The sequence below is a fragment of the Salvelinus fontinalis genome, chromosome 13, assembly GCF_029448725.1.
Source record: "Salvelinus fontinalis isolate EN_2023a chromosome 13, ASM2944872v1, whole genome shotgun sequence".
Lineage (NCBI taxonomy): Eukaryota > Metazoa > Chordata > Actinopteri > Salmoniformes > Salmonidae > Salvelinus > Salvelinus fontinalis.
Window position 1 is genome coordinate 13,495,753 of NC_074677.1, and position 27,369 is coordinate 13,523,121.

The 27,369-nt window shown below is 41.1% G+C and overlaps 1 protein-coding gene and 1 non-coding gene across 4 annotated transcripts in view; one reads left to right on the plus strand and one right to left on the minus strand.

Moving 5' to 3' along the window:
• LOC129868126 (glutamate receptor ionotropic, kainate 4-like) overlaps window positions 1-27,369 on the plus strand; it is a 101,916-nt gene that overhangs the window by 56,058 nt on the left and 18,489 nt on the right. For all 3 annotated transcript variants that reach the window (XM_055941786.1, XM_055941787.1, XM_055941788.1), the window contains 6 exons: window positions 1,326-1,504; window positions 8,754-8,807; window positions 9,264-9,428; window positions 10,946-11,098; window positions 18,565-18,669; window positions 25,759-25,866. In XM_055941786.1, coding sequence (XP_055797761.1) covers window positions 1,326-1,504; window positions 8,754-8,807; window positions 9,264-9,428; window positions 10,946-11,098; window positions 18,565-18,669; window positions 25,759-25,866 — 764 coding nt within the window. The remainder of the gene's footprint in view (window positions 1-1,325; window positions 1,505-8,753; window positions 8,808-9,263; window positions 9,429-10,945; window positions 11,099-18,564; window positions 18,670-25,758; window positions 25,867-27,369) is intronic.
• Window positions 20,258-20,310, minus strand: LOC129869136 (U7 small nuclear RNA). Its single transcript, XR_008761858.1, has one exon. It is a non-coding gene; the product is annotated as a U7 small nuclear RNA (small nuclear RNA).

The following is a 27,369-nucleotide window of genomic DNA, read 5'->3' on the forward strand; positions in this document are numbered from 1 at the left end:
TACTAGATGGACATTCCCATTCAAGTAAACTATCCTATAGAAATACAATTACTTAATTAACTCAACTATGTTGTGATGGATGGACCCATAGAAATATAATTACTGTAATGGAAATTCCACAGGGTTTTATATGATAACAATACCCCTGATCAGAAGTACAGTTTAACTTTAGGACATGCATGCAGTCATTGCATATACAGTAACAGGAGGCGATGTAGTGAGATGGTAATTTAGCAGATATGGTCATTTAGCAGACCCATAAAATTGGTGTTGACTGTTTTCTGACCAACTGCCCCATTGGAACCACCAGTCTTCCTCTAGCAGGTCAGTCATCTCTGTCAGTCTGCCCCTCAAGCACTCATCTGCCCAAAGCTGACTATTATTTGTTTCATTCACATCACGCACTCAGCATTCATCTGTACATAGCAGGTCATTATTGATCCAATTTAGCTTTTCTGTCTTGACGTGGTCATTGGGACGTTTGTGTGTGTGTGTGTGTGTGTGTGTGTGTGTGTGTGTGTGTGTGTGTGTGTGTGTGTGTGTGTGTGTGTGTGTGTGTGTGTGTGTGTGTGTGTGTGTGTGTGTGTGTGTGTGTGTGTGTGTGTGTGTGTGTGTGTGTGTGTGTGTCTGTGCCACCATGCGTCTGTGTGACAGGCCTATGGAGCCAGGCCACCTCAGGGATATCACCCAGGGGCAGGTGTGGAAAGCGTGAAATTATGAGTTAAGCTTTGCTTTGGTTCCCAATGCTTATATAGAACGTGGATAAGATGAATCCCTCCAACCTACGTCCTAAAAATATACTTAGGCTAACAGCTGGTATTTTCTCTATAACAATATGTTATCTTAACTGAAAATATAATGCCTATTTCCTAGTGAAATTTGCTTTCACAGTGTTAGTTGGGCACTGGAAAGATGATGTTGCTTACTTATGACAATTTTGTTATATTTTGAAGATGGTAAATTACATACTGTATGCTGGTCTTTTTGGACGGACTTGAAATGCAGAAATCAAGCATTTAGAGCATATGTAAGGAAATACAGCCAACAAAGGAGTGATAGTATAAACCTACAATGGCTGTATGGCTAAAATACTTCCTATGATTTACTTAAAGGGCTAGCGCAGTTGTAAAATGTGGTACTTTTATCACCAAAGGCAGAATTCCTTGCAATAGTCTCCTACTGGCCATTACTTAGACTATTAGACTTTAATAGAAGATATTCAGATGATATTGTAGCGACCTGATGTTCATAAGAAAGTGTATCGACGTTGTGGGCTGTGGGATACAATATTACACTTTCATGGCCAATTGTTGCTGTTGTCCCAGGTTTGATGAACCTGGAGCAGTTACTGCGTCAGTTCCTAATCTCTAAGGAGACGCTGACTGTTCGTGTGCTGGATGACAGTCAGGACCCCATGCCTGTTCTAAAAGAGATCCGCAACGACCAGACTGACACCATCATAGTGGACGCCAACGCCACTGTGTCCCACCTCATCCTGGAACGGGTAAGCGTCCCAAATGGCCTCTTATTCCCTATGTAGTGCACTACTTTTGTCAGAAATAGTGCACTATAAAGGGAATAAGTTGACACATTTTGGGACCCATCCATACACTCCAGCCCATTGCCCAATCCCAAATCTATCGCTACAGGTCTACGCTTTATGCACTTGTGGAGATCTTATTTGATAGGTGTAAAGCGTAATTCATAGTCCACAGATGCTAGGACGCGATAGTCCGGTGTCCCATTGTGACATAGACATGGGCTCTGAGACCACCATCCGTGGTGACGCACAGCTCGAACGCACACCTTCCCACTGATCCCAACCAACGCATCTCTGGTATGCGTTTTATATTCATTTGAATGTGTTGACAGTTGGAGAAATTGCTTGAGCTGCGCTGAGATTTCGAAAAGTATGAAAGCCAACAGTCCAATATTCTAGTACACTGCTACGCGTAACCTCTTATAGATGCTTAGCTAGTGATATGGTAATACATCATTCTACCTTGACCTCTGATAGATAGGTTCAATGGAATTTTCACCATATTGCTTACATCTATCAAATCCTCTCAGATCTCCACAGGTACATAGAGCATTGGGTCTAGGAGGCAATTTGGGATTGGCAATACAGTATGACTAGTAGTGGCTACATTCATTACACTAACAAGCTGGGTTCAAACAAACCGGGTTGGGTAGGTTACTTTCTAAAGGTAATCCGTTACAGTTACTTGCCAAAATTGTAATCGGTAACGTAACTTTTTGACTACCCAAACTTAGTAACGTAGTCTTAAAGAAAAATAATATTGAACCTTTATTTAACTAGGCAAGTTAGTTAAGAACAAATTCTTATTTACAATGACGGCCGACCAGGGAACAGTGGGTTAACTGCCTTGTTCAGGCAGAACGACAGCTGCCCCAAGTAGCCTATCTGATTACATTTACATCATTTACATTTAAGTCATTTAGCAGACGCTCTTATCCAGAGCGACTTACAAATTGGTGCATTCACCTTATGACATCCAGTGGAACATTCATTAATCTGATTATTCAGTTAGTTTTAGATTGCTTTCCCCTTAAGAGGTATTAGAAGAAGACAAAAATGTATGTTACCAATTGAACGACATCTATTGCAGGATAAATCAATGTTAAAGTTTACATAGCTGGCCACATATGGATGTTACATTTTACTTTATGGGTTGGTTATGTAGGCTTCTTTAACCCATCGCTTTCTACTACATATAATACGATTTCAATTTTATCTTTACATTAATAACCAAAGCCTATCAGAATTCCAGTCATTCCAATAAATGTTATACCCTTTGATCTTCAAGAAATAGGACTTGGAAGTATAGATTAGACATTGCTTTACCTGAGCATAACCCCAAAACTAATGACTTATTAGCCAGCCCTACTCTGTTGATTGTGATTTTGTTATCATGGAGGACTGATTGGGCTCATTGATTTGAGTTGAAAAATAAATGCTTCGAACATGGAATGGCATGCTTTGAGCACTACTGAAAAGTGCTATTTACATGTGAAAAAGGAATGCCATATGCTACATTTGCTATAGGCCTATTGTTTACCTTTTTGTTCGTGGCACTGATATTGTGATAATATGCAGCTGTTTAAAGGGCAAATCCACAGATGAAACGATAACAAAATGTTTACCCCGCCTGAGGGAGGGATGAGTCTGGAGGGATGGAGGCTGAGGGATGGGTCTGGAGAAATGTAACCACTTTCAGATTAATAGACAGCGCTATGGATGCAAGGACTGACCATTCATGATATCAAACTTATTGTTTTAACTCTGTTATGAGGCTATACAAAGTTTGTTTACATTTACCAGCAGCATACCACCCTGCATACCACTGCTGGCTTGCTTCTGAAGCTAAGCAGGGTTGGTCCTGGTCAGTCCCTGGATGGGAGACCAGATGCTGCTGGAAGTGGTGTTGGAGGGCCAGTAGGAGGCACTCTTTCCTCTGGTCTAAAAAAAATATCCCAATGCCCCAGGGCAGTGATGGGGACACTACCCTGTGTAGGGTGCCGTCTTTCGGATGGGACGTTAAACGGGTGTCCTGACTCTCTGAGGTCATTAAAGATCCCATGGCACTTATCGTAAGAGTAGGGGTGTTAAATTCCCAATCTGGCCCTCAAACCATCATGGTCACCTAATAATCCCCAGTTTACAATTGGTTCATTCATCCCCCTCCTCTCCCCTGTAACTATTCCCCAGGTTGTTGCTGCAAATGAGAACGTGTTCTCAGTCAACTTACCTGGTAAAATAACGGTAAATAAATAAATAAATAAATTACACTGTTTACAAACTTTGGAGAAAAACGAGCTTATATTTTGAGTTCTCATGGAGTGTGACAGTTGAACTGAGCTCATTTATAAGTTGTATTCTTCAAGAATCAATGGAGATATATACAGTACCAGTCAAAGTTTGGACACACCTACTCAGTCAAGGGTTTTTCTTTATTTTTTACTATTTTCTACATTGTAGAATAATAGTGACGACATCACTATTACATCACCCTTTGCCTCGATGACGGCTTTGCACACTCTTGGCATTCTCTTAACCAGCTTCACCTGGAATGCTTTTCCAACAGTCTTCAAGGAGTTCCCACATATGCTGAGCACTTGTTGGCTGCTTTTCCTTCACTCTGCAGTCCAACTCATCCAAAACCATCTCAATTAGGTTTAGATCGGGTGATTGTGGAGCCCAGGTCATCTGATGCAGCACTCCTTCACTCTCCTTCTTGGTCAAATAGCCCATACACAGCTTGGAGGTGTGTTGGGTCATTGTCCTGTTGAAAAACAAGTGATAGTCCCACTAAGTCCAAACCAGATGGGATGGTGTATCACTGCATAATGCTCTGGTAGCCATGCTGGTTAAGTGTGCCTTGAATTCTAAACAAATCACAGACAGTGTCACCAGCAAAGCACCATCACATCTTCTCCTCCATGCTTCACGGTGGGAACCACACATGCGGAGATCATCCGTTCACCTACTCTGCGTCTCACAGAGACCACACAGATGTTGGAATCAAAAATCTCAAATTTGGACTCATCAGTGGACAGATTTCCACCAGTCTAACGTCCATTGCTCACGTTTCTTGGTCCAAGCAAGTCTCTTCCTCTTGGTGTCCTTTAGTAGTGGTTTCTTTGCAGCAATTTTCTGTCGTACTTAATGTGCAGTGCCTATATCATATATGTATTGGATAATGGCACAATCATTTGGGCTTTTTTGAGCTTGGAGTCATTAAATGTCTTTAATGTAGGGCTCATAAAATGTATGGCTCATCAGGCTCAGGCTTAAACAGCTTGGAAAATTCCAGAAAATTATGTCATGGCTTTAGAAGCTTCTGATAGGCTAATTGACATCATTTGAGTCAATTGGTGGTATACCTGTGGATGTATTTCAAGGCTTACCTTCAAACTCAGTGCCTCTTTGCTTGACATCATGGAAAAATCTAAAGAAATCAGCCAAGAATTCAGGAAAAAAAATTGTAGACCTTCACAAGTCTGGTTCATCCTTGGGAGCAATTTCCAAACGCCTGTACCACGTTCATCTGTACAAACAACAGTGCGCAAGTATAAACACCATGGGACCACGCAGCCATCATTCCGCTCAGGAAGGAGACACGTTCTGTCTCCTAGAGATGAACGTACTTTGGTGCGAAAAGTGCAAATCAATCCCAGAACAACAGCAAAGGACCTTGTGATGATGCTGGGGGAAACAGGTACAAAAGTATCTATATCCACAGTAAAACAAGTCCTATATCGACACAACCTGAAAGGCCGCTCAGCAAGGAAGAAGCCGCCATAAAAAAAAGCCAGACTACGGTTTGCAACTGCACATGGGGACTTAGATCGTACTTTTTGGAGAAAAAAATAAAATAGAACTGTTTGGCCATAATGACCATCATTATGTTTGGAGGACAAAGGGGAGGTTTGCAAGCAGGAGAACACCATCCCAACCGTGAAGCACTGGGGTGGCAGCATGAAATAGTTTTAACAAGAAAATCAAGTTTTAATGACTCCAACCTAAGTGTATGTAAACTTCCAACTTCAACTGTATATACACACACACATACACACACAGCAAAAACTAAACGTCCTCTCACTGTCAACTGCGTTTATTTTCAGCAAACTTAACATGTGTAAATATTTGTATGAACATAACAAGATTCAACAACTGAGACATAAACTGAACAAGTTCCACAGACATGTGACTAACATAAATGGAATAATGTATCCCTGAACAAAGGGGGGGTCAAAATCAAAAGTAACAGTCAGTATCTGGTGTGGCCACCAGCTGCATTAAGTGAAAAACTAGTTTTAATGACTCCAACCTAAGTGTATGTAAACATCCGACTTCAAGTGTGTGTGTGTGTGCGGAGCAACTACAGATTGGAGCTTTAAATCGATCAAAAGTGGGGGGTTTTTTTTGTATACGCATGAATTAGAAATAAAAGCACCACAGGGATCCACTCTATGCAGCTATTTCAAGTGCATATTTTTAACTGGCTGTCCACTGGTTCCAAAAAAAATGATTGATAGGCAGTTTAAACTTCTTGAATTCAACCATTGTTGGGTTCAAATACACATTTTAGATTTGTGAACAGACATCTACAGCCACAATGTGTTGGGGCAAATAGCTAAATGAGAGAGCAGCAGTGTTATTCACATCATTGCGCTATGTAGATATCAATAACAAGTTATATCCGTATCTCCGTAGACTACACCACTGCTGTCATCCTTACCTCCAAACATTTATTCAAGTTGGATAATCTCTGGATGCCGACAGCAGTCACACTATTGGAAGACATAGCTTGGACTGTAGCCTACAAATGCGTATTCCTGCTCTTTTCCCGCGATCCATCAAACACATTTGGTGTGTTATCATAGTGGTCTCTGACTTGCGGTCAGACTCGCTCAGGCGGAACAAACTTTAACTTGCACCTTTCTTTCAAAGTTGATTTGATTGTCATTGAGAAAACAGAAGTGTCAGATTTTTTTCCCCGCAAACATTCTCTCTCAAAAGTAATACTCAAAGTAATCATGTAGTTTTTCAAAAGTATATGTAATCTGATTACAATATTTTTGCTGTTAACGTAACAGATCAGTTAACGTTTTTTGTAATCCCTTACATGTAACAGATTACATGTACATTACATGTAATCCGTTACTCCTCAACCCTGCAAACAGAGTATGATCCAACTAGGATTACCCCAAGGAATGTTCATCTAATGGTGTTGCTTGGTTGACCATTCCGTAGACAAACTGTATAAATGTTTAACATTTTCCCATTCAATATCTGTTTATATGACTCACTATGCCCTGTTTGTATCCAATAATACCTACATGGTAACGATTTACATAAAAGTGTTTGTACCTTTTTGGTTGTTTACCAGTGCATGCTTGGTAATAGCATTACTAAAAGCATTACTATTTTAACACATGAATGGTAAGCACTAGTATTAGACAGCTTCTGTTACGCATCTAATAGAAGTTTCAAAGATCCGTGGAAAAGCTTTGAGTCATGTTCTTATGAATTTATAATAACCACATTGGCATGACTTATTTATTTGACTGCCTTTTATGATTGGTTTGCAAAGTAAAAAGTTGTCAAGTAAAAATGTCACATTGTTTTTTGAATATTCTCTTCCTTTAAAGTAATCCCAAGGGACAGGAGGAAATTAACACTTTGAAAATATGAAACCATGAAATATGTTTTCCCAGGCAAATTCCCCAACCATCAGAAAGAGAATACTAATGTCTGCTGACAACATGGAATACAGAGTTTATTTTTTCTCTACTATTCAAGAACTTTAGGTAGATGTTTCCGACTGTGGCCTGCGGTGGTCTATTGGTTACTGCCGCCGCGCCTTCAGAGCTCATATGTATGTCAGTGCTGGCGTGGGTTCGAATTCGAGCCCCACTCCCCTCTAGCACATCATCTCTCCTCCCTCCTTTCCTGTCCCTCTTCCATGCCTCTCTGTCCAATAAACTTGAAAAATCCCCCAAAATAAAATGGATGTCTTTCCAAGGGCAATAATTGAAGTGGTTGCTCTAAAAGCACATCATGTTAGTGTGAAAATTCTTGATTATTTTACAGACAAGAAGCTGCTTGGGCTTGAGGCATCATTATTTGTGAGCTAACCAATGATGTGGATTCAGGAAGCAGCAAATTGAAGTCAGGTGGATTATGTAGAGGAAATACACATTTAGAATAGTTTTATGTGCCGGCTGCTTTGAGGGTAATGTGAAAAGCATAGAGGCATTGTAACTGGAACAAAACATAATACGCTTCACAATCTCCATCCACATTGTATGGAGACAATGTATTGGCTGCAGATTCAGACCTTAAAATACTAGAAAAACATTATGCAGAAGAAAGTTTAATCAACATTTTTTATTTTCCCCCCCTTGAAAAACCTTACATTTCTTCATTATTAAACCTAATCAATTTCCTTTATAAGATGGGCAAATAAAGTACTACTCTAAAAGTTTGAAATATTCTAAAGCACAGCTACGGTTTCTTACTCTTTGGCTGTGTCTGAAATGGCAACCTCTTCCTTATATAGTGCGCTACTTTTGACCAGGACCCATGATGACCAGAGCCCTATGGACCCTGGTCAAACACAGTGCACTCTATAGGGAATAGGGTGCCATTTTGGACACATTCCTTATCTCCTGGTTGTAAAGTTTGCCTTTAAGTTGTTGTTTGCCTCAGTGTTAACAGCAGATGATGCAGAGCAAACTTGACAACCTTTTTCTCAATGTGATTTTTGACCAAGCCTGTCAGAAGCCGTTGCCAATTGACTTGTGTCTCTGCCAGTGCACCAGCTTGATTTGTACTAGTGCTCTACAAAAACTGGGCTAAAAGTCATATGGCTGCAATTCTGATCATGTATTATCTGTTGTGAGGTTAAACGTTTGTGTTTATCAAGTTTAGCCATTTTTCATTATCAATTTGACAGCACAGTCTCTCATGGGAAATATATTCTGGACACAGACAAAAATGGAACTCTCCTCCCTTTTCTTTGACCTTTGTTCATTAAAGTAAGTTTCTCAGGCATTCCACAGAAATTAAGACATACACTGACCCCTAGACAAATTATATTCCACTGTGTAGACTACTGCTGTGAGAATGTACTATTTTGGGGTGAGTGAAAGCAGACTGATTCTACAGCCCCCTTCCTTCCTTCCTCCCTCCCTCTCCTTCCCACCTCCATCGCTCCCTCTGTCAGGCGTCAGAGTTGGGGATGCTGTCCGTCTACTACACCTACATCTTCACCACAATGGTAAGAGCCCAGATGTAAATGTTATTTTACCATGGAATTAGGTCAATAAAACTGAGTTCAGAATGTCTCATTCTAAGTACAGCCTGTTTCAACACAAAACTGGTTCTTTAGCTGTGCATGCATTTCAATAGTCTTGACTAGTTACCTATGTCTCATTTTCCTACATCTGCATTTAAGTGAAATCACTGAACAGGTGAAAGCAAAGCTCAGAGGGTGATTGCGTGTGGTATGCTTTTCCACAAGTTTTGCGTTTTCTTAAAATACATCACTCACTGCTTCAAGTCCCACCTAAAGATCAGTGTTCACACGGCCACCACACCCACCAAACGGGAAAATATACCTTGACGAATGTTGAACGGTGCGTACCGTTTTGGTGCAAATGTGCTGTTCAGTATGTACACGCAGCAACATGTTAAACCGACTGAACGCACCCCTGGTGTCTCTTCTGGCATACAGGAGTTCTCTCTGCTGCAGTTGGATGACATCCCGGTGGAGCGCTGGGTCAACATCCTTGGCTTCTCTGTCCTCAACCACAGCCATCCTTACTTCCCTGACCTCCTCCTCAGCCTCAACCGCTCCTGGCAGGAAAACTGTGACCATGCCCCTTTCACTGGGGTCCCGGTGAGCAAAGCTCCATTTTGATTGTATTTTTTATTCAACCAGGCAAGTCAATTAAGCACAAGTCCTTATTTATAATAACGGCCTGGCAAGTGCGGGCTAAATAAATCAAAGTAAAGGCAGAATATGAGACATAGGAAGACATCACAACACAACGTCAGAAAGACATGGCAACAACACAATCAGCCAATATTTGTGCTTTACATGGTTTGGGAAAATGTCTGTGATTGCTCAGTTACTTGTAAGAATAACATGTAGGCCTTTCATAGCAAGTCCATGATTGTTATTGTGTGGAATAACAAGTACATGATTCACAAATGGTGTCCGTAATTGAGTCCTTGAAAGCAGATGGATACAAATTCCCAGGTAGGGTTAAGAGATATTCTTGACCACGTGACCTTCCAGGAAATACTATTACTAGGGCCCAGAGTTTTCCCTGAGCAGCTCACATGCCCCCTTACCATATATTGTTAAGAGCTGACATGGTGATTCCCTGCCTTGTTGACATGACAAAAAATCTACTAAGCCCCAGTTGCCTCGCAACAACAGATGAAAAGCTTTGCATTATTACCCTTATGGCTGTGCACTGGTTTTAGTGCATTCACTCAATCAAGTGTACTCATTTAACAGTCCTCTTCAGCTAAGGTTTCAAACTAACCCCAGCCAAAGTAATTGCATGTTTATGACACAAAGCACACAAGGCACAACAACACTCTTCCCACGCAAGCCGAATGTGCAATTAATAACCTGGGGTTTTGAGTTTTGCCTCAACACATTCTGATTAATTAAGTGATTTCAAATGCTTTTTTAATTAATGGACTTTTCATTGGATTTAAGATGCTGTGTTGTGCTTTCTGACGCCAACATTAAGAAGACAAAGAATCCACATTGAATCTCCCCCTACAGTTTGGGCTTTGTTAATCAATGTTACATTACAACAGAGCTAGCTGTGTTCCTACTGTAACTACTAGGTTGTTTTTACTCTATTGTAGAATATTAATTTATTTGCCTACTCTCTCTCCCCATTCTCTAACACGACTCTGCGTGCTTACTTTGTTACTTTGTCACCAGCAGTAAGCAAGCTTCCATATCCATACCATATCCATCATATTCAGATGGGTATTGTTATATCTTTCTGGAATCCACCCTGCCATTGTGCGGAACATTTAAGGAGGATTAGTTTCTTAGTTTCCTCCCACTCCTACAATGAAGCTCTTTCAGACTTAGAGAGAAACACTATCACTGGATGGAATATCTAAATATATTGCTTAGTATCGAGACTCTCTGATTTCCTAATCCAGCATTTGAGTGTGTGTCTTGCTCTCTCTCTCAACACTGTATTTTTTATCCTTCTTCCTCTCTCTCCTTTAACCCTCTACCCATCACCTCTCTTCTCTTCTCCCTTTGTCTATATATCTCTATTAACCTTCTACATATCTGTTTTCTATCTCCCTCTCTCCTTCAATCATCTACCATCTCCTCTCTATATCTCTCTGCCCCCCCCTCTCTCTGTCCCCCAGCTCTCCCCAGCCCTGCTGTATGATGCCATGCATGTGGTGGTGTCTGCTGTGAGGGAGCTCAACCACAGCCAGAGTGTGGGCGCCACACAGCTAACCTGCCAATCACCCAAAATCTGGGCGCACGGCACCAGCCTGATGAACTACCTACGGATGGTGAGCGCTTACAACTTGCACGCATGTGTACACACACCAGGGTTGGGGTCAATTAGAATTGAAGGCAGTCAATTCAGAAGGTAATCTGAAATTCCAATGATTGAAAAAAGGACATTTTCAATGACTTCTCAATAAACTGAAAATGAGAAGCTATGTTTGTCAAAAGTTTTTAAATTTGGGGGGCGCTAGTGAGTGAGCTCCTCCTGAAATTGCATTTATTTAATACTTTCTTTGCACTTTGACCCAAAAAGAATTAGGAAACACCGCCTTTGAATGACGTGCTATACTTTGTTAAACTTTTATTTTTGTTTTAATGCGTAAATGACGCAAAACCTGAAAGTTTAAGTTCAGCGGAGTCACTGACAAAAGAGAAAATACTAGGCCCAAGACGAGGAGCTCAAGTTCTTCAACAAGTGGGAACAGTGGCTCCTCCACTCGGCAAAAAAATGTACACCGAGGATTTGAAGGCCGAGATTCTTGCTGCCCTCAGAGCGGACATTTAATCTATACTCAAGTCGTAACTCAAGGAGTCGCTCAGTGAGGACTTTAATTTCATCAAGTCGGAGTTACAAGCAGTCAAGAATGAACTCGCAAAGCATACAGCAATAATTTGTACAGTTAAGAAAACTGTCTCCGACATGGAACAAGGCTTGTCAACATGCTCAGATGACATGTCTATGCTACAAACCACAGTTAAGAAGCTCAAAACTGATGTGGCTAGCTTAAAGTAACAATGCATACATTTACAAGGTTATATACAAATATCCAATATCAGGATCATGGGGGTAGCTGAGGACCTGGGCTCAAGTTCTACTTCATCAGTCTCAAAGTTATTGAAGGAAACCCTCAAATTCGATAAAGACGTCCTTGAAGACCGCTCACATCAGGGCTCTCAAGCAAGAAAGCCTGGCAGAAAACCTTGCGACATTGTGGCTAAACTACAATACTATCAGGATTGTATTGATGTTCTTCGGCGTGCCAGAGAATTTGGCCCACTTCGATGCAACGGAGCACCCATCTCTGTCTTCCCAGACTATGCCCCCAGCGAATGCTTGTGACAGTGCCACTTTCAACCATGTCAAGTGTCTGCTCCGTGGACAGACCGATGTTCGGTATGGTGTGGCTTTTCCTGCCCGGCTCCGTATAACATACAACAGCACTGAGAAAGAGCTCCAAGACCCCCATAAGGCGATGGCCTTCATGAAGGCGAACATTCTACCGAGGTCAGATGAAGCAAATGGCTGAATGTTCACCTATTTTTGGTGATTTAGGGTAATAGACTAATGTGTCTACCACTGCAGACTCAGTCTCTCTTTTGTAGATACTGTATAGCGTTGCCACTGGCATCAGTTGATATTATTATTATTATTCTTATTAGGTTACGTTAGTGCCTTAGTTTTGGTGAGTCAATTCTCCTTTTGTTTTAAAGTTTTATTTTATTACCATGAAGCTGCTCATTTATATTTATCGATGGTACCAGTATCCAGGGTAGATAAAGCAAAGTTCTATTATTAGGTTTCGTCATTTCTTTAAAGACATTGCTGCTAACTTAGTGGTATTGCTGTAATATGTGATTTATAAAATGTTTTATACTTTCTTTTAAAATAGCCTAGTTTTGAGTTGTAAATAAGTATTTCTTATTTATTTATTATGCGCAACTTGTTTTTAAAACCTTCACTATTTCAGCAGGGCTCTCTTCTGGATGGTTTAGTGTTCCCCACTACAAGCACATTATGTGTGGATACCTGTGTCGGGATTACCTTGTTCTATTAGGTGACAATGGTGTGTTTCTTTTTCATACCAGACTTCAGAGTACTGTTTTTTTTTAAATATTGTTCTTCAACTCTTTTTTTTATTAGCTATTTTTCGAAAAATGTTGTTATTGTAATCTGGCATCTAACCTTTTTCCACCTGAATTTATATGGCTAGGCCTAATATCATGAGAGGGACAGCTGGTTGCTCGGTCACTTTTGCAAGCTGTAATGTTAAGTTTCACTGGGTGATTTAAGGGTCCTTTTCGCATTTAAATCAACTTAAAGTAGATATCGCCTTTCTTCAGGAGACACATCTCCGCACTTTCGACCACTTGTTTAAAAGGAGAGTGGATCAGTCAATCATATCATTGCAATTTTCATTCTAAAATTAGAGGAGCAGCCATTTGAATTAGTAAAAACATACTGTTCGCAATATCAAGTGTAAAGGCAGACTCAGCAGTTCGTTTCATTATTGTAGTAGGAAGACTGTGTATAATACACCTGTTGTCTTGGCTAAAATGCATGCACCAAATTTGGATAACAGTTCATTCGTAACAAAAAACATCTTGATAACCAAATATGGACATGTGAATTGTGTACTGTCGCCCAATCTGGATCATAGTTCTACTAAAGTATCATCTTCATCAAAGACATTATCCACAATTCAGCTATTTCTTAAGACATTTGGCATATCTGATGCGTGGCGTTTCCGCAATCCCACAGCTAGGGGGTGTTCTTTTTTTTCTCACCAGTTCATAAGACCTCAATTATAGACTACTTTTACCTAGACAATAGATTCCTGCCACTTATCACGGAGTGTGATTACCAAGCATAGTCATTTCAGATCATTCTCCGCTTACTATGAAACTACTTATACCAAATGCACAGCCTAATTAACTTAACTCACTTAGCTTAACTCACTACTGCTGTCAAAATAAACCTTTTTTGCTTTTATATATATATAATATATATTGTGTTTTCGCTGTAAAACATTTTAAAAATCGGAAATGATTTTATCTTTCATTTGCTGTATTGGACTTGTGATTTCATGAAATTATATGCCAGTCAGCTTTTTTGATGAGGATGATCCCGGATCCGGGATGGGGGTCCGTAGAGGATAACAAACAGTAGATATTGGTTACTAACAATGATAGGGAAGATCCCCTATTGGGCTAAACCGATATGACGGCTTGATATACAAAGAAAAGGGGGTGTGGACCGATAAATGAGCGAGAAAGACAAAATGGATCACTACACACAGTGGATAATTATATTCATTGAAATGCTAATCCTTTGCACATGAACGCTCGCTCATTCGGGAATAATTGCAATCAATATATTTACGCCCGTATGTCGTTGTCTTCTCTGTTGGAATCGTCGGTCCATCTGCTGGAGAGTCAGTTCATCAGAGTCTGGTTACTCATGGTGGTAGCTCTATCGGCGGCTCCTGATAATGTCTATTTAATGGATACGTCAGGCATCCATTGTTCTTAGAGTAGATGTTTCGGCGGTTGTCCTTTGTTTACATAATTTCTAGCTGCAGTCTAGTAATTAGTATCTAATATTTGCTCTTATTCTGTAGGGATCGATATTCACAGAGTTTAACCATTTCCAGCCGTGTAGCCAATGCGCCACCTGGTATGGATTTCTAGTCTTGGTACTCAACCATTGCAACAACAGCTCATACTGGGGTTTTGCTTAGTCTGAAGAGGATTTCCTCAGGAGGAGGTTTTATTCGTAACAATAGAAAAGGGCGGTTCCATGACGCCAGATCGTGTCTGTGCTCACGGGGGCGTGGCCGCTGACTAGTTAAACTTTACAGGGAATGCAATTCTCTCATAATTAAAGGTTAACATCACATTACATAATTTCACAAATAGTTTAATCTTTACTCATTCATTTTATACAAGAATTAGATGCAAACACCATAATTGAGAAATGTACACATTCAGAGATATAGTTATGTGTGTTTCCTGTCCTTCATGAGGTCACCAAATGAAACGCACTCAACATAACTGTCCCTTCACCTCTCTTGAGTACGTGAGACGTTAGCGTCCCACCTCTTCAACAGCCAGTGAAACTGCTGAGCGCCAAATTCAAATACAGAAATACTCATTATAAAAAATTCAGAAAACAAAACATATTTTACATAGGTTTAAAGATGAACTTCTTGTGAATCAAACCACGGTGTGAGATTTAAAAAATGCTTTACGGCGAAAGCATACCTTACGATTATTAGAGAACATAGCCCACTAGACAAATCATTACAAACAGTAACCAGCCAAGTTGAACAGTTACACAAGTCAGAAATAGAGATAAAATTAAAATCCCTTACCTTTGATGATCTTCATATGGTTGCACTCAGCAGACATTCATTTACTCAATAAATGTTCCTTTAGTTCGATAAAGTCTCTTTATATCCCAAAACCTCTGTTTTGTTCGCGCGTTTTCTTCAGTAATCCACAGGCTCAAACGCAGTCAAAACAGGAAGACAATTTTTTTTTTTATTGTATCCGTAAAGTTCATAGAAACATGTCAAACAATGTTTATATTCAATCCTCAGGTTGTTTTTAGCCTAAATAATCGATAATATTTCAACCGGACAATAACGTAGTCAATTTAAAAGGTTAAGAAAGGCACTCTCTCGGTCTCGCGCATGAAAAAGCTCTGTGACACTTTAGGGTCCACTCATTGACTGCTCTTACTTCCTAATTTTTCAGAATTCAAGCCTGAAACAATTTCTAAAGACTGTTGACATCTAGTGGAAGGCATAGAAACTGCAATTTGAGTCCTAAGTCAATGGATACTGTAATGTCATTGAATAGAAAAAAAAAAAAAAAAAAAAATACTTCCTGAATGGATTTTTCTCAGGTGTTCGCCTGCCAAATCAGTTCTGTTATACTCACAGACACTATTTTAACCGTTTTGGAAACTTTAGAGTGTTTTCTGTCCAAATCTACCAGTTATATGCATATCATATCTTCTGGGCCCGAGAAGCAGGCAGTTTAATTTGGTCATGCATTTCATCCAAAATTCCGAATGCTGCCCTAGGGGAAGTTAAGTGTCCATGGACCATTCTCACAAGTGGACATATTGTTTCATTCTCCCATTTTGGAGATGTAGAAGTTCGGCCACGTGAAATTCTTTGTTCACTCTGTGGTCTCCCGCTCTGCAGGAGAGGAATTTACGACCTGAGATAACAGAACCTGGGCGTAGGAGAGAGAGAGTGGAAAGCCACGATCTACACACAGAAAGGGCCACATCATGACAACCCTCTAAACAGTTCTATGGGAAACATGCTGGCATTTACTAGACTTCTATTTAGACGTCGTACACTGTTTAAGTGGAAGAATCAGTTTCCTCCTGCTTTTAACCATTTGGATAAAGGAAGTTATGGAACATCTCAAGCTAGAGAAAATACGCTACTTGTTAAGGGATCGACAATTACATTTTATAATATCTGGCAACCTTTCCTATCCTTTGTAGAAGACATGAACCAGCTAATTTCACAACGCCATAAACCAAACTGAATTTGTAAAAAAAACTATTATTTAAATAATATTTTTTTTTTTAAATTACTATTTGATTTATATTACTCATTGTATCATGCATGCTTTAAGTCTGGTTTTCGGGTGGGGCTTGATTTGGTAGAGGAAGCGTGTTCTGTTAGAGCATGGGGGGTTGGGGTGGGTTTGATTTTGGTAGGGGATCTGTGTGTGTTCTGCCCTCTACCTGTTCTGTTGTCTGTAGAATCATTTCAACAAATTCAAATAAAAAAACCTCTGAGAGAAAAAAAAAGTTTTGAAATTTGGGGATTTTAAATTCAAATAGATTCTGAATTGACTGACTTCAATTTAAATTGAGCCCAACCCTGACACACACAACCCATGTACACACACACAATGTGCTCTGTCTCTCTCACACAGTATGCACTCTCAGGGCTGTTATCCAGGCCTGTCATTTGCCTGTCACCTAGTGAATCACACAGCTCCTGGAGGTCTCCAAGCCAAGATACGATTATGAGCGTCGGCAACATGTTGACTTTGTCAGGTTCTTAGTCATAAACTTGGAATGCTCTCTCCAGAATAGCTCAGTACACACTGTCAACCATATGCACTAAAAGCAATGATTTCCCAACCAAAACATGATTCTCTGGAGTACCTTTCTGTCCAGACACCACTTTGTGTGTAAACATTTTACGGATGGCTACGTATACAGAATTTCTGTATCTCAATTTGCCAACACTAAAAATACAGATATTTCAGCGACTGTAAAATATTTGTTTTTACGTAGCTGAGTGCCCACTCCGCTGCCTAATTAGCTGCTGTGCTGAGTGCTCCACTGCCGCTCCCCCCTCCTTGATTGCCTTTGTCTCCTCACTGGTGTAGCCTACAAACTTCATGTTGCACACAAAACTGTTCGAACTATTGCCTTCCATGCCTCACTAAGTAAAAGCACAATTGCATGTTTTTTTTCAGGAGAGGAGTAAGCTACATACAGCTATTTACATGTTTTACACAAAATACATGTTCGTACAAACATAAGCATGACACAAATAGGCAGTCTAGCGATTTCATGTTCTTAGCTGCTGAGGTACATGCAACTATTTACTCTCGTCACGATATCAGCATATGGCAATTAACTATGGCACCCGGCGATGCAAAACGAACTTGCCCATCGCAGTCTAATTAGCAATTGAATGTTCTTTTTTCATCATCATTGCAAACATAAGCATGGTTCAGAAGAGTGTAAAGGGAGGGGGACTGTGAACAGCAGCTACGTTAGAAAAATTAATGTGTGTGTAAAATAGCACATGCGCATGAACAGGATCTGTATCCTTAGCTTTAAAGAGCCACTGCCTTTTAAAAAGCAACAAATCCCTAAGAACATGAAATCGATATGAGTCAAACAGTTATTCTCATGTCTAAATTGACTACGAAGTGTAAATTTGATCATTTTGGTCATAAAGTCAGTCTGGTCTAAAACTGAGTTTGGAACATCCATGCGTCACACTAGGTAAATGAAGGTTGGGTTTTGATTTGATGATGTCCATTTGCCCACTAACATGGGGTGAACAGCTGCGGCGATTGCTCTCTACCAAATAGCATAGAGGCAGACCTACCCAGCAGCAATGGCTGTTTACATAAGACAACACGTCACGCATTTTTGTTACTTGAGAAATACTGCATCAAACACCTTAGTTAGATATAAAATTGTGCATCTAAACATCATCGGCCAAAATAACAAGAAGTCAAAAATGAATTGCAGATATCTTAGATTCATTCTGGGGATTTTGAGGAAGTGAAATAGGCTTCCCTGTCTACAGTGTCTCATGGGGGACAAACATCATTAAACAAACGCGGAATCGGTCAGGAAACACACTTCCAAGACTGAATGAGCAACAGAAAAACACACGTGCCAATCGGCATGTTCTATGGTTCTAAGAAAGAGGTTTCTGGATGGGCGAGAACTCTGGATCCATAGCCAACATTTTAATATGTGAATGTGATCCAATGACTGTATAGGAAATTATCCCTTTGGGAATTGGACCCACATCCTTGGCATTGCTAAAGCCACGCTCTTACCAACTGAGCCAGACAGAGACTATATATACTGTATTGTGTTTGTATATGTTTTAATGCAATACCATTTGGAGCTCTCATTGAGATGCACAGCCCAGTATGTCCTCTCCTTTTGCTCTGTCTTTGACAGGTAGAATTGGAAGGTCTAACCGGACACATAGAGTTCAACAGCAAAGGCCACCGCTTCAACTACGCCCTGAGGGTCGTGCAGAGCAGCTCAGAGGGGCTAAGGCAGGTAAAGCTACACTGCACACACAATAACCACTGACTTTGTAACAGACTGGGATTTACTGTGTATAACTGTATATAAAGAGCTACAGTCTGATGCCAAGGTTTAGCTTGAGTCCCAAATGGCCCCCTATTTCCTATGTAGTTCCCTACTTTTGACCATGGCCCTGGTCAAAAGCAGTGCACTAAATAGGGAATAAGGTGCCATTTGGCAGACATTTAAAGGGAAAGTTGAGAGATGGAGCTCTAGCTCATAAATCTTTCATGAAGGCATCTCGAAAAATAAGTTACCATATGAAACGATGTTTGAAAGAACTTCTTTTGATCCCTCACCATGAAGACTGCATTTGTAAACAAGCCATAGCAGCCATAGATGCAGGGCCCAGTGCTATTCTGTCACGATGCCTGCCTCCAGTTAATGTGACATGTTTTGACTCCTCCATTTAATTTGACATTTTTAATAGCCCATTTGCTTTTAGATTATATACTAAGATTAAGATAAATTATGTCAGAGGGCAGAGCTTTCAAAAACCAAGCTTCACTACATAGTCGGGTTGATGTGTAGACTGCATTTAGGTTTTAAAAATATTTTTGCATAGCGTGTAGTCAGGGATTTTATCGCTCTTTTAGTTATTGTTTTATCAATGTTTTTACCCAAAACGTTTTCTTTACTTTTAAGATGTTCTCTTAATTGTTCCCATGTATACTTTTCTGTTTCTTACTGAGATGTCTCCTTCTGGCTAAGAATACATGACAATATCAATATTATTGATTCTGTGATATAAAAAGATGTCACGGAAAGTCAGATTTGCTGTGCCCTCCCTAGTTACTGTAGCATTGCAGAGGACACAAAGACATTGTGTGTCTGCCTGCCAGTGTTCCTTTCAGAGGTATCTTACAATAGGAACCAGTGAATAGTGAAAGGATTAAATATGAAATTGCAAGCATTTGTAGTCGAGCATTTCCAGTCAACAGGCTAAATTTCATCAGACATCCAAATGTCGAAAGGGGGAAACTTCAATGTTGGTCTACAGGGCATGACTTGTAAAGGTAGTAATTTATCTTTAGGCTTTGAAGCAGTGTTTTGCGCATGAAATTAAATGTATGATGACATGCACTTTCTGCAGTGTTTGTAACCAGGGGTTACATTTGGGATGGAACATACTGCATGATGTAATGTCATTTGCATTTTTTCCCCCACTACCAGAATACTATGTGTGACCCAAATGAATACATTTCTTAAACTCTTGCAAACCCATATCCAATATCTATTTATGTGTATAGTGTACTGTATAGTAAACCTGCAGGTACACACATAAAAACACTATAGTTTACTATAGTATAATACTATAGTTTAAAAGCTATTGTGTGTGTATATAGTCTAGTATTTACTCAAGTTTTTTTGTGGACATTACTGTTGTATTCACTGTAGTGTTTTTTTATGGATATTACTGTAGTATACTGTCATATTTACAGTACAATAGTGCTTTTTTTCAGATAGTACTGTAGTATACTATAGTATTTACTGTTGTTTTTGCAGACATTACTGTAGTATTTGCTATAGTGTTTTTGTTTAATTATCTTTTACTTAGAAGGGGGGCTTTCCCCTTGAGGAAACTTACTGGACAAATACTAAAAGAGCACATTTTACATAACCTGTAGGGAACACAATAATATGGTCTATACTTGGCATGTGGGTTTCTCACTCATGGTTGGCACAAATTGGTGTATTTAACCGGTTGAGATTTTTTTTTGTCACCCTTAGTGAACATAACTCAGAGAAAATACATATCACATATGGTGTTCCACAAGGTTCGATTTTGGGTCCGATACTGTTCAGTTGATATATGTTACCCCTTGGCAGCATTATCATAAAGCACTGCATTTATTTTTACTGCTACGCAGACGATACACTGCTTTATATTTCTGTGTCACCAGAGTACTTTAGCTCCACGGATAAATTAGACTTAGTGGTTTAAATACTTGGATGCTCACAACTTCCTCCATGACCAGGCCGCCTCAGTGGCGCAGTGCATCGTAGTGCTAGAGGTGTCACTACATACCTGGGTTCAATCTCAGGCTGTAGCATAACTGGCATAACTGGCCGTGATCAGGAGTCCCATAGGGCAGCGCACAACTGGCCCAGCGTCGTCCGGGTTACGGGAGAGTTTGGCCGGGGGGGCTTATTGCTCTCTAGCGACTCCTTGTGGCGGGCCGGGTGCCTGCCACAAGGTTGTCAGTTGAACAGTGTTTCCTCTGACACATTGGTGTGGCTGCCTTCCCTGTTAAGAAGTGTGGTTTGGAGGGTCATGTTTCAGGGGCCGCATGACTCGAGTTGCAGTGATAAGACATGATTGAAATTGGGGAGAAAAAAGGGGTTAAAATACCCCAAAAAATTAAGACAAGACCGAGGTACTTATTGTTGGAGCCAAAGCTCAGAGAGAGAATCTAGTCGCACATTTTAATTCACGGGCAATAAAGATAAAACACTAGGTAACAAACCTAGGTGTTATTTTAGATTCTAAACAACATTTTGAATCACCCATTAGCAATGTGATCAAAATAGCTTTTAACCAGCTGAGGAACATTGCCAAGGTGCGGCCGTTTCTCTCTCAGGGTGATGCAGAGAGACTCATCCATGCTTTTATTACAAGCAGGCTTGACTACTGTAATGCTCTCCTGTCTGGTCTACCCAAGAAAGGCATTGGTTAACTGCAAAACATACAGAATGCTGCAGCACGGGTACTGACCAAGACCAGACGGAGCGCACACATTACACTGGTTTTAAGGTCTCTGCACTATTGGTTTTTAAATCAATCCACGATTGTACACCCCAATACATGTCAGACATGCTTTTATGTTATATACCCAGTAGGTCCCTCAGGTCCTCTGGCACTGCCCTTTTAACCATCCCAAAGCCTTGGACCTAGAGGCATGGAGAGACAGCCTTTAGTTATTATGCCCCCAGCCACTGGAATAGCCTGCCAGAGAACCTGAGGGGTGCTGAAACTGGACATAAACTCAGCAAAAAAAGAAATGTCCCTTTTTCAGGACCCTGTCTTTCAAAGATAATTCGTAAAAATCCAAATAACTTCACAGATCTTCATTGTAAAGTGTTTAAACACTGTTTCCCATGCAATTCCCAACAATTAATGAACATTCACCTGTGGAACAGTCGTTAAGACACTAACAGTTTACAGACGGTAAACAATTAAGGTCACAGTTATGAAAATTTAGGACACTAAAGAGGCCTTTCTACTGACTCTAAAAAACACCAAAAGAAAGATGCCCAGGGTCTCTGCTCATCTGCGTGAACGTGCCTTAGGCATGCTGCAAGGAGGCGTGAGGACTGCAGATGTGGCCAGGGCAATAAATTGCTATGTCCGTACTGTGAGACACCTACGACAGCACTACAGGGAGACAGGACGGATAGCTGATCATCCTCACAGTGGCAGACCATGTGTAACAACACCTGCACAGGATCGGTACAGCTGAACATCACACCTGCGGGAAAGGTACAGGATAGCAACAACAACTGCCCGAGTTATACTAGGAACGCACAATCCCTCCATCAGTGCTCAGACTGTCCGCAATCGACTGAGAGAGGCTGGACTGAGGGCTTGTAGGCCTGTTGTAAGGCAGGTCCTCACCAGACATCACCGGCAACAACATCGCCTATGGGCACAAACCTGGACCAGACAGGACTGGCAAAAAGTGCTCTTCACTGACGAGTCGCGGTTTTGTTTCACCAGGGGTGATGGTCAGATTCGCGTTTATCGTCGAAGGAATGAGCGTGACACCAAGGCCTGTACTCTGGAGCGAGATCGATTTGGAGGTGGTCTGGTCTGGGGAGGTGTCACAGCATCATCGGACTGAGCTTGTTGTCATTGTAGGCAATGTCAACGCTGTGCATTACAGGGAAGACATCCTCCTCCCTCATGTGGTACCCTTCCTGCAGGCTCATCCTGACATGACCCTCCAGCATGACAATGCCACCAGCCATACTGCTCGTTCTGTGAGTGATTTCCTGCAAGACAGAAATGTCAGTGTTCTGCCATGGCCAGCGAAGAGCCCGGATCTCAATCTCATTGAGCACGTCTGGGACCTATTGGATCGGAGGGTGAGGCCTAGGGCCATTCCCCCCAGAAATGTTCTGGAACTTGCAGGTGCCTTGGTGGAAGAGTGGGGTAACATCTCACGGAAAGAACTGGCAAATCTGGTGCACTCCATCAGGAGGAGATGAACTGCAGTACTAAATGCAGCTGGTGGCTACACCATATACTGACTGTTACTTTTTATTTTGACCCCCCCCCTCTTTGTTCAGGGACACATTATTCAATTTCTGTTGGTCACATGTCAGTGGAACTTGTTCAGTTTATGTCTCAGTTGTTGCATCTTGTTATGTTCATACAAATATTTACACATGATAAGTTTGCTGAAAATAAACGCAGCTGACATTGAGAAGGAAACATTTATTTAAAAGATATCTTAAAACACAAATGTTTAGCTTGTCCTTTTTTATCTTGTTTGTTTTGTAGTAAATATTTGTACTTTTTTATTTTCATTTGTCAAATAAAGCATGATTTGATTTGAAATTGGGATATGGGGGAGGGGAATGGATGTGGTATATGCAAATTAAATATCAAATCAAAGTTTGTCACATGCACCGAAAACAACAGGTGTAGACCTTACAGTGAAATGCTTACTTACATTTTTTGCACTATTGGTTAGAGCCTGTATTAGCTAAGTAAAAAAATAAAACAACAGTAAAAAGACAGGCTATATACAGTAGCGAGGCTATAAAAGTAGGGATGCTACATACAGACACCGGTTAGTCAGGCTGATTGAGGTTGTATGTACATGTAGATATGGTTAAAGTGACTATGCAAATATGATGAACAGAGAGTAGCAGTAGCGTAAAAGAGGGGGTGGTGGGTGGCGGGACACAATGCAGATAGCCCGGTTAGCCAATGTGCGGGAGCACTGGTTGGTCGGCCCAATTGAGGTAGTAGGTACATGAATGTATTGTTAAAGTGACTATGCATATATGATAAACAGAGTAGCAGCAGCGTAAAAAGAGGGGTTGGGGGGGGCACACAATGCAAATAGTCCGGGTAACCATTTGATTACCTGTTCAGGAGTCTTATGGCTTGCGGGTAAAAACTATTGAGAAGCCTTTTTGTCCTAGACTTGGCAGTCCGGTACCGCTTCCCATGCGGTAGTAGAGAGAATCTATGACTGGAGTGGCTGGGGTCTTTCACAATTTTAGGGCCTTCTCCTGACACTGCCTGGTGTAGAGGTCCTGGATGGCAGGCAGCTTAGCCCTAGTGATGTTTTGGGCCGTACGCACTACCCTCTGTAGTGCCTTGCGTTCAGAGGCCGAGCAATTGCCGTACCAGGCAGTGACGCAACCAGTCAGGATGCTTTCGATGTTGCAGCTGTAGAAACCTTTGAGGATCTCAGGACCCATGCCAAATCTTTTTAGTTTCCTGGGTAGGAATAGGTGTCAGGACCCTGTTACGAACTCGGGTCTCCGGTGTGAGAAACAGTCACTTAGTAAACTGAGCCACTAATAGTCGGCAGAACCCAGAAGATGAGGCAGACACAGCAGTACTTGAGACGATGATTTAATAAAGGAAAAAGGAAAAGATCTTAATGCAAAAATATAAATCCACAACGTCAAAAGTAATTCAAAGAGAAAAAATGTATATCCTCCAAGACACAAGGAAAATCCACAAAGTGGTAAGAACAGCAGGGAAAAACAAACCTCAAAAGAATAATCAAAAATAAACAAGAACAAACCAGAGTACCTCAAGAAAATCCAACTGGAGAAACAAATGTTCACAGCATCGCTAGGGCTGGGTGCTAACATACAAACACAGAGCAAAGAACTGAGGAACACTAATGGTTTAAATACACTCAAGGGAAATGAGGCACAGGTGCAAATAATAACTGGAACAAGGGAAAAAACAAAAGGGTCAAAAAAGCACAATGGGGCATCTAGTGACCAAAACCTGAACAATCCTGGCCAAATCCTGACAATAGGCTTTATCGTGCCCTCTTCACGACTGTCTTGGTGTGTTTGGACCATTCTAGTTTGTTGTTGATGTGGACACTAAGGAACTTGAAGCTCTCAACCTACTCCACTACAGCCCCGTCGATGAGAATGGGGGCGTGCTCGGTCCTCCTTTTCCTGTAGTCCACAATCATCTCCTTAAGATGTCAATACAGTCTGTAGTGTATATATACTACGTTTTATTACAGTTTAATACAGAATTATATAGTAAGTACTGCACATGATCAAGGGATACTACAGTGTGTAGTTTAGAATTCTGCAGAATTCTAAAGTACGTCCTGTAGTATTTTGTTATGTGTGTAGGGTTGCAAAATTCAACAAGCATTCACAAGTTTTTCAGAAATCCCGGTTGGAGGATTCACAGATTTCCTTCTTATTCCTTCCTGATTCCAGGAATATTCCAACCCGGATTTTGGGAAAACCTGGAAATTTGGGAAAAATTACATGAATTATGCAACCCTAACTGTATAGAAGACTACTGTAACACCTCCCTCTCACTCAGCACAAAGCATGGTGTGAGATGGAATGGAGCCATACCCTATAATCTCAAATGGCACCTTAATCCCCAACAGTGCACTACTTTTCATTCTACTCTGGTCAAAAGTTGTGCACTTCATAGAGAATAGGGAAGAACCAATGCCATTTGGGATGAAACCTATGAGAGCCTACTATATCTTCAAATCTGATTCAAATCCAACCATGGCCACTCAGACGGAAGCTGTCAATTTGAATGAGCCTGCACTTTCTTTTCTGATGAGAACATTGAAGATGAAAAGAATTTCAGCAACTCTGAAATATCCTGATGAAGGTATTTGCCGAAACACTTTGGTTTTAACAATAACATATAGATTTTTCAAACAAACCTCAATTTCTACTACTGAGTTGCTGAATATGTTTTCATCTTCAGTTTGCTGTTCATGCACCTTGGTTTGAAAGCACAGCACCACCCTGTTTCTCTCAATCTCTTTCCTTCAACCCTCTACCCATCTCCTCTTTTCTTTCTGTCTCCCTCCCTCCCAGGTTGGTGTGTGGCATTCGGAGCACGGTCTGTCCATGGACAGCGACATCAACCTCCTCATCATGGCCGGCACCATCTTCAACACCACCCTCACCATCACCACCATCTTGGTGAGCATAGCTTCTTTTTTCGCCACACTATTTCAACGTTTGCAGGGGTGTATTCATTAGTGCACACTGTAGAAAAAAGCTTTGCAACGGAAAGCGAAAACAACCATTTCTTATTGGACAAGCTCAGGTAGTCCCGCACTGTTTCGGCCTGTTTGCTTTCGCTCCTAGTGAACACGACCCTGTTTTTGGCTCTACTACTTGTTCCTTCTACTTGTTTTTATTCCATCTGCCAACTCAATTAAGCAGAAGCATACCAAGTGTTCCAGACGCTTGACCTCGGTAGATGAGAGACTGGCGTTTCTTCTTATTTGAGGTACAACCTAATTGGTGCCCTTAAAAAAATAGAAATTCCTCAAGGCTGATTCTCCATGGACTCTGTCTCTTCTTCATTTGCGTTTGCTTGACCTGGTCCGCTGGGTATGAAATACCGGAGCATGACTAGAATTTTCTCATCATTTTGTTACATGGAGACAGAAAAATGATCAAATGAACCTCTTCCCTTCAATCAACTGTAGATTCAGCCAGAATACTGTAGTTGGTAGCTACTGTTTTTAATTGGTAGACACTGTGTGTGTGTGTGTGTGTGTGTGTGTGTGTGTGTGTGTGTGTGTGTGTGTGTGTGTGTGTGTGTGTGTGTGTGTGTGTGTGTGTGTGTGTGTGTGTGTGTGTGTGTGTGTGTGTGTGTGCGCGGCATTGATATTTGGTAGTCTTAGCTACATACATAGGCTTACTGTATGGCCTTCAGCTTGCAGATTGATTGACTGGCACAATGGAACCAATAGAATAGTCGCAAAACTGCTGACCCCGCCCATCTGGCATCCCAGGCAACCTAAAGCAAGCTGCTTCGTTACCTCAAGTCTCAAATGAACACAGGTGGGAAATGTTGAGTCATTATCTTAATGAAGTGAGTTAAATATATTGTGAATTAACGACTGTGTGTGGCTCATTAAGGGATAACTGAGAGAAACACATTGGCTCAGAGCTTTAATAAAGCAGCCTAGTCAGAAACTGATGGAAACACAGAGAAGAACTGAGGGAGGCCCAAGGGAGGGCATGAGTCATGGTCGAGAGACCTATGAATCACACTAGCACGGCTAGCCTAACACACACACACAAACACTCCCACTCTCATTCTCTCTCACACACACACACACACACACACACACACACACACACACACACACACACACACACACACACACACACACACACACACACACACACACACACACACACACACACACACACACACACACACACACACACACTCTCTCCCATTCTCTTTCTCTCACAGGCTAGCCTAACACACACACACAAACACTCCCACTCTCATTCTCTCACACACACACACACACGCACGCACGCACGCACGCACGCACGCACGCACACACACACACACACACACACACACACACACACACACACACACACACACACACACTCTCTCCCATTCTCTTTCTCTCACAGACATGCATACACACGCACACACACTCTCTCTCTCAC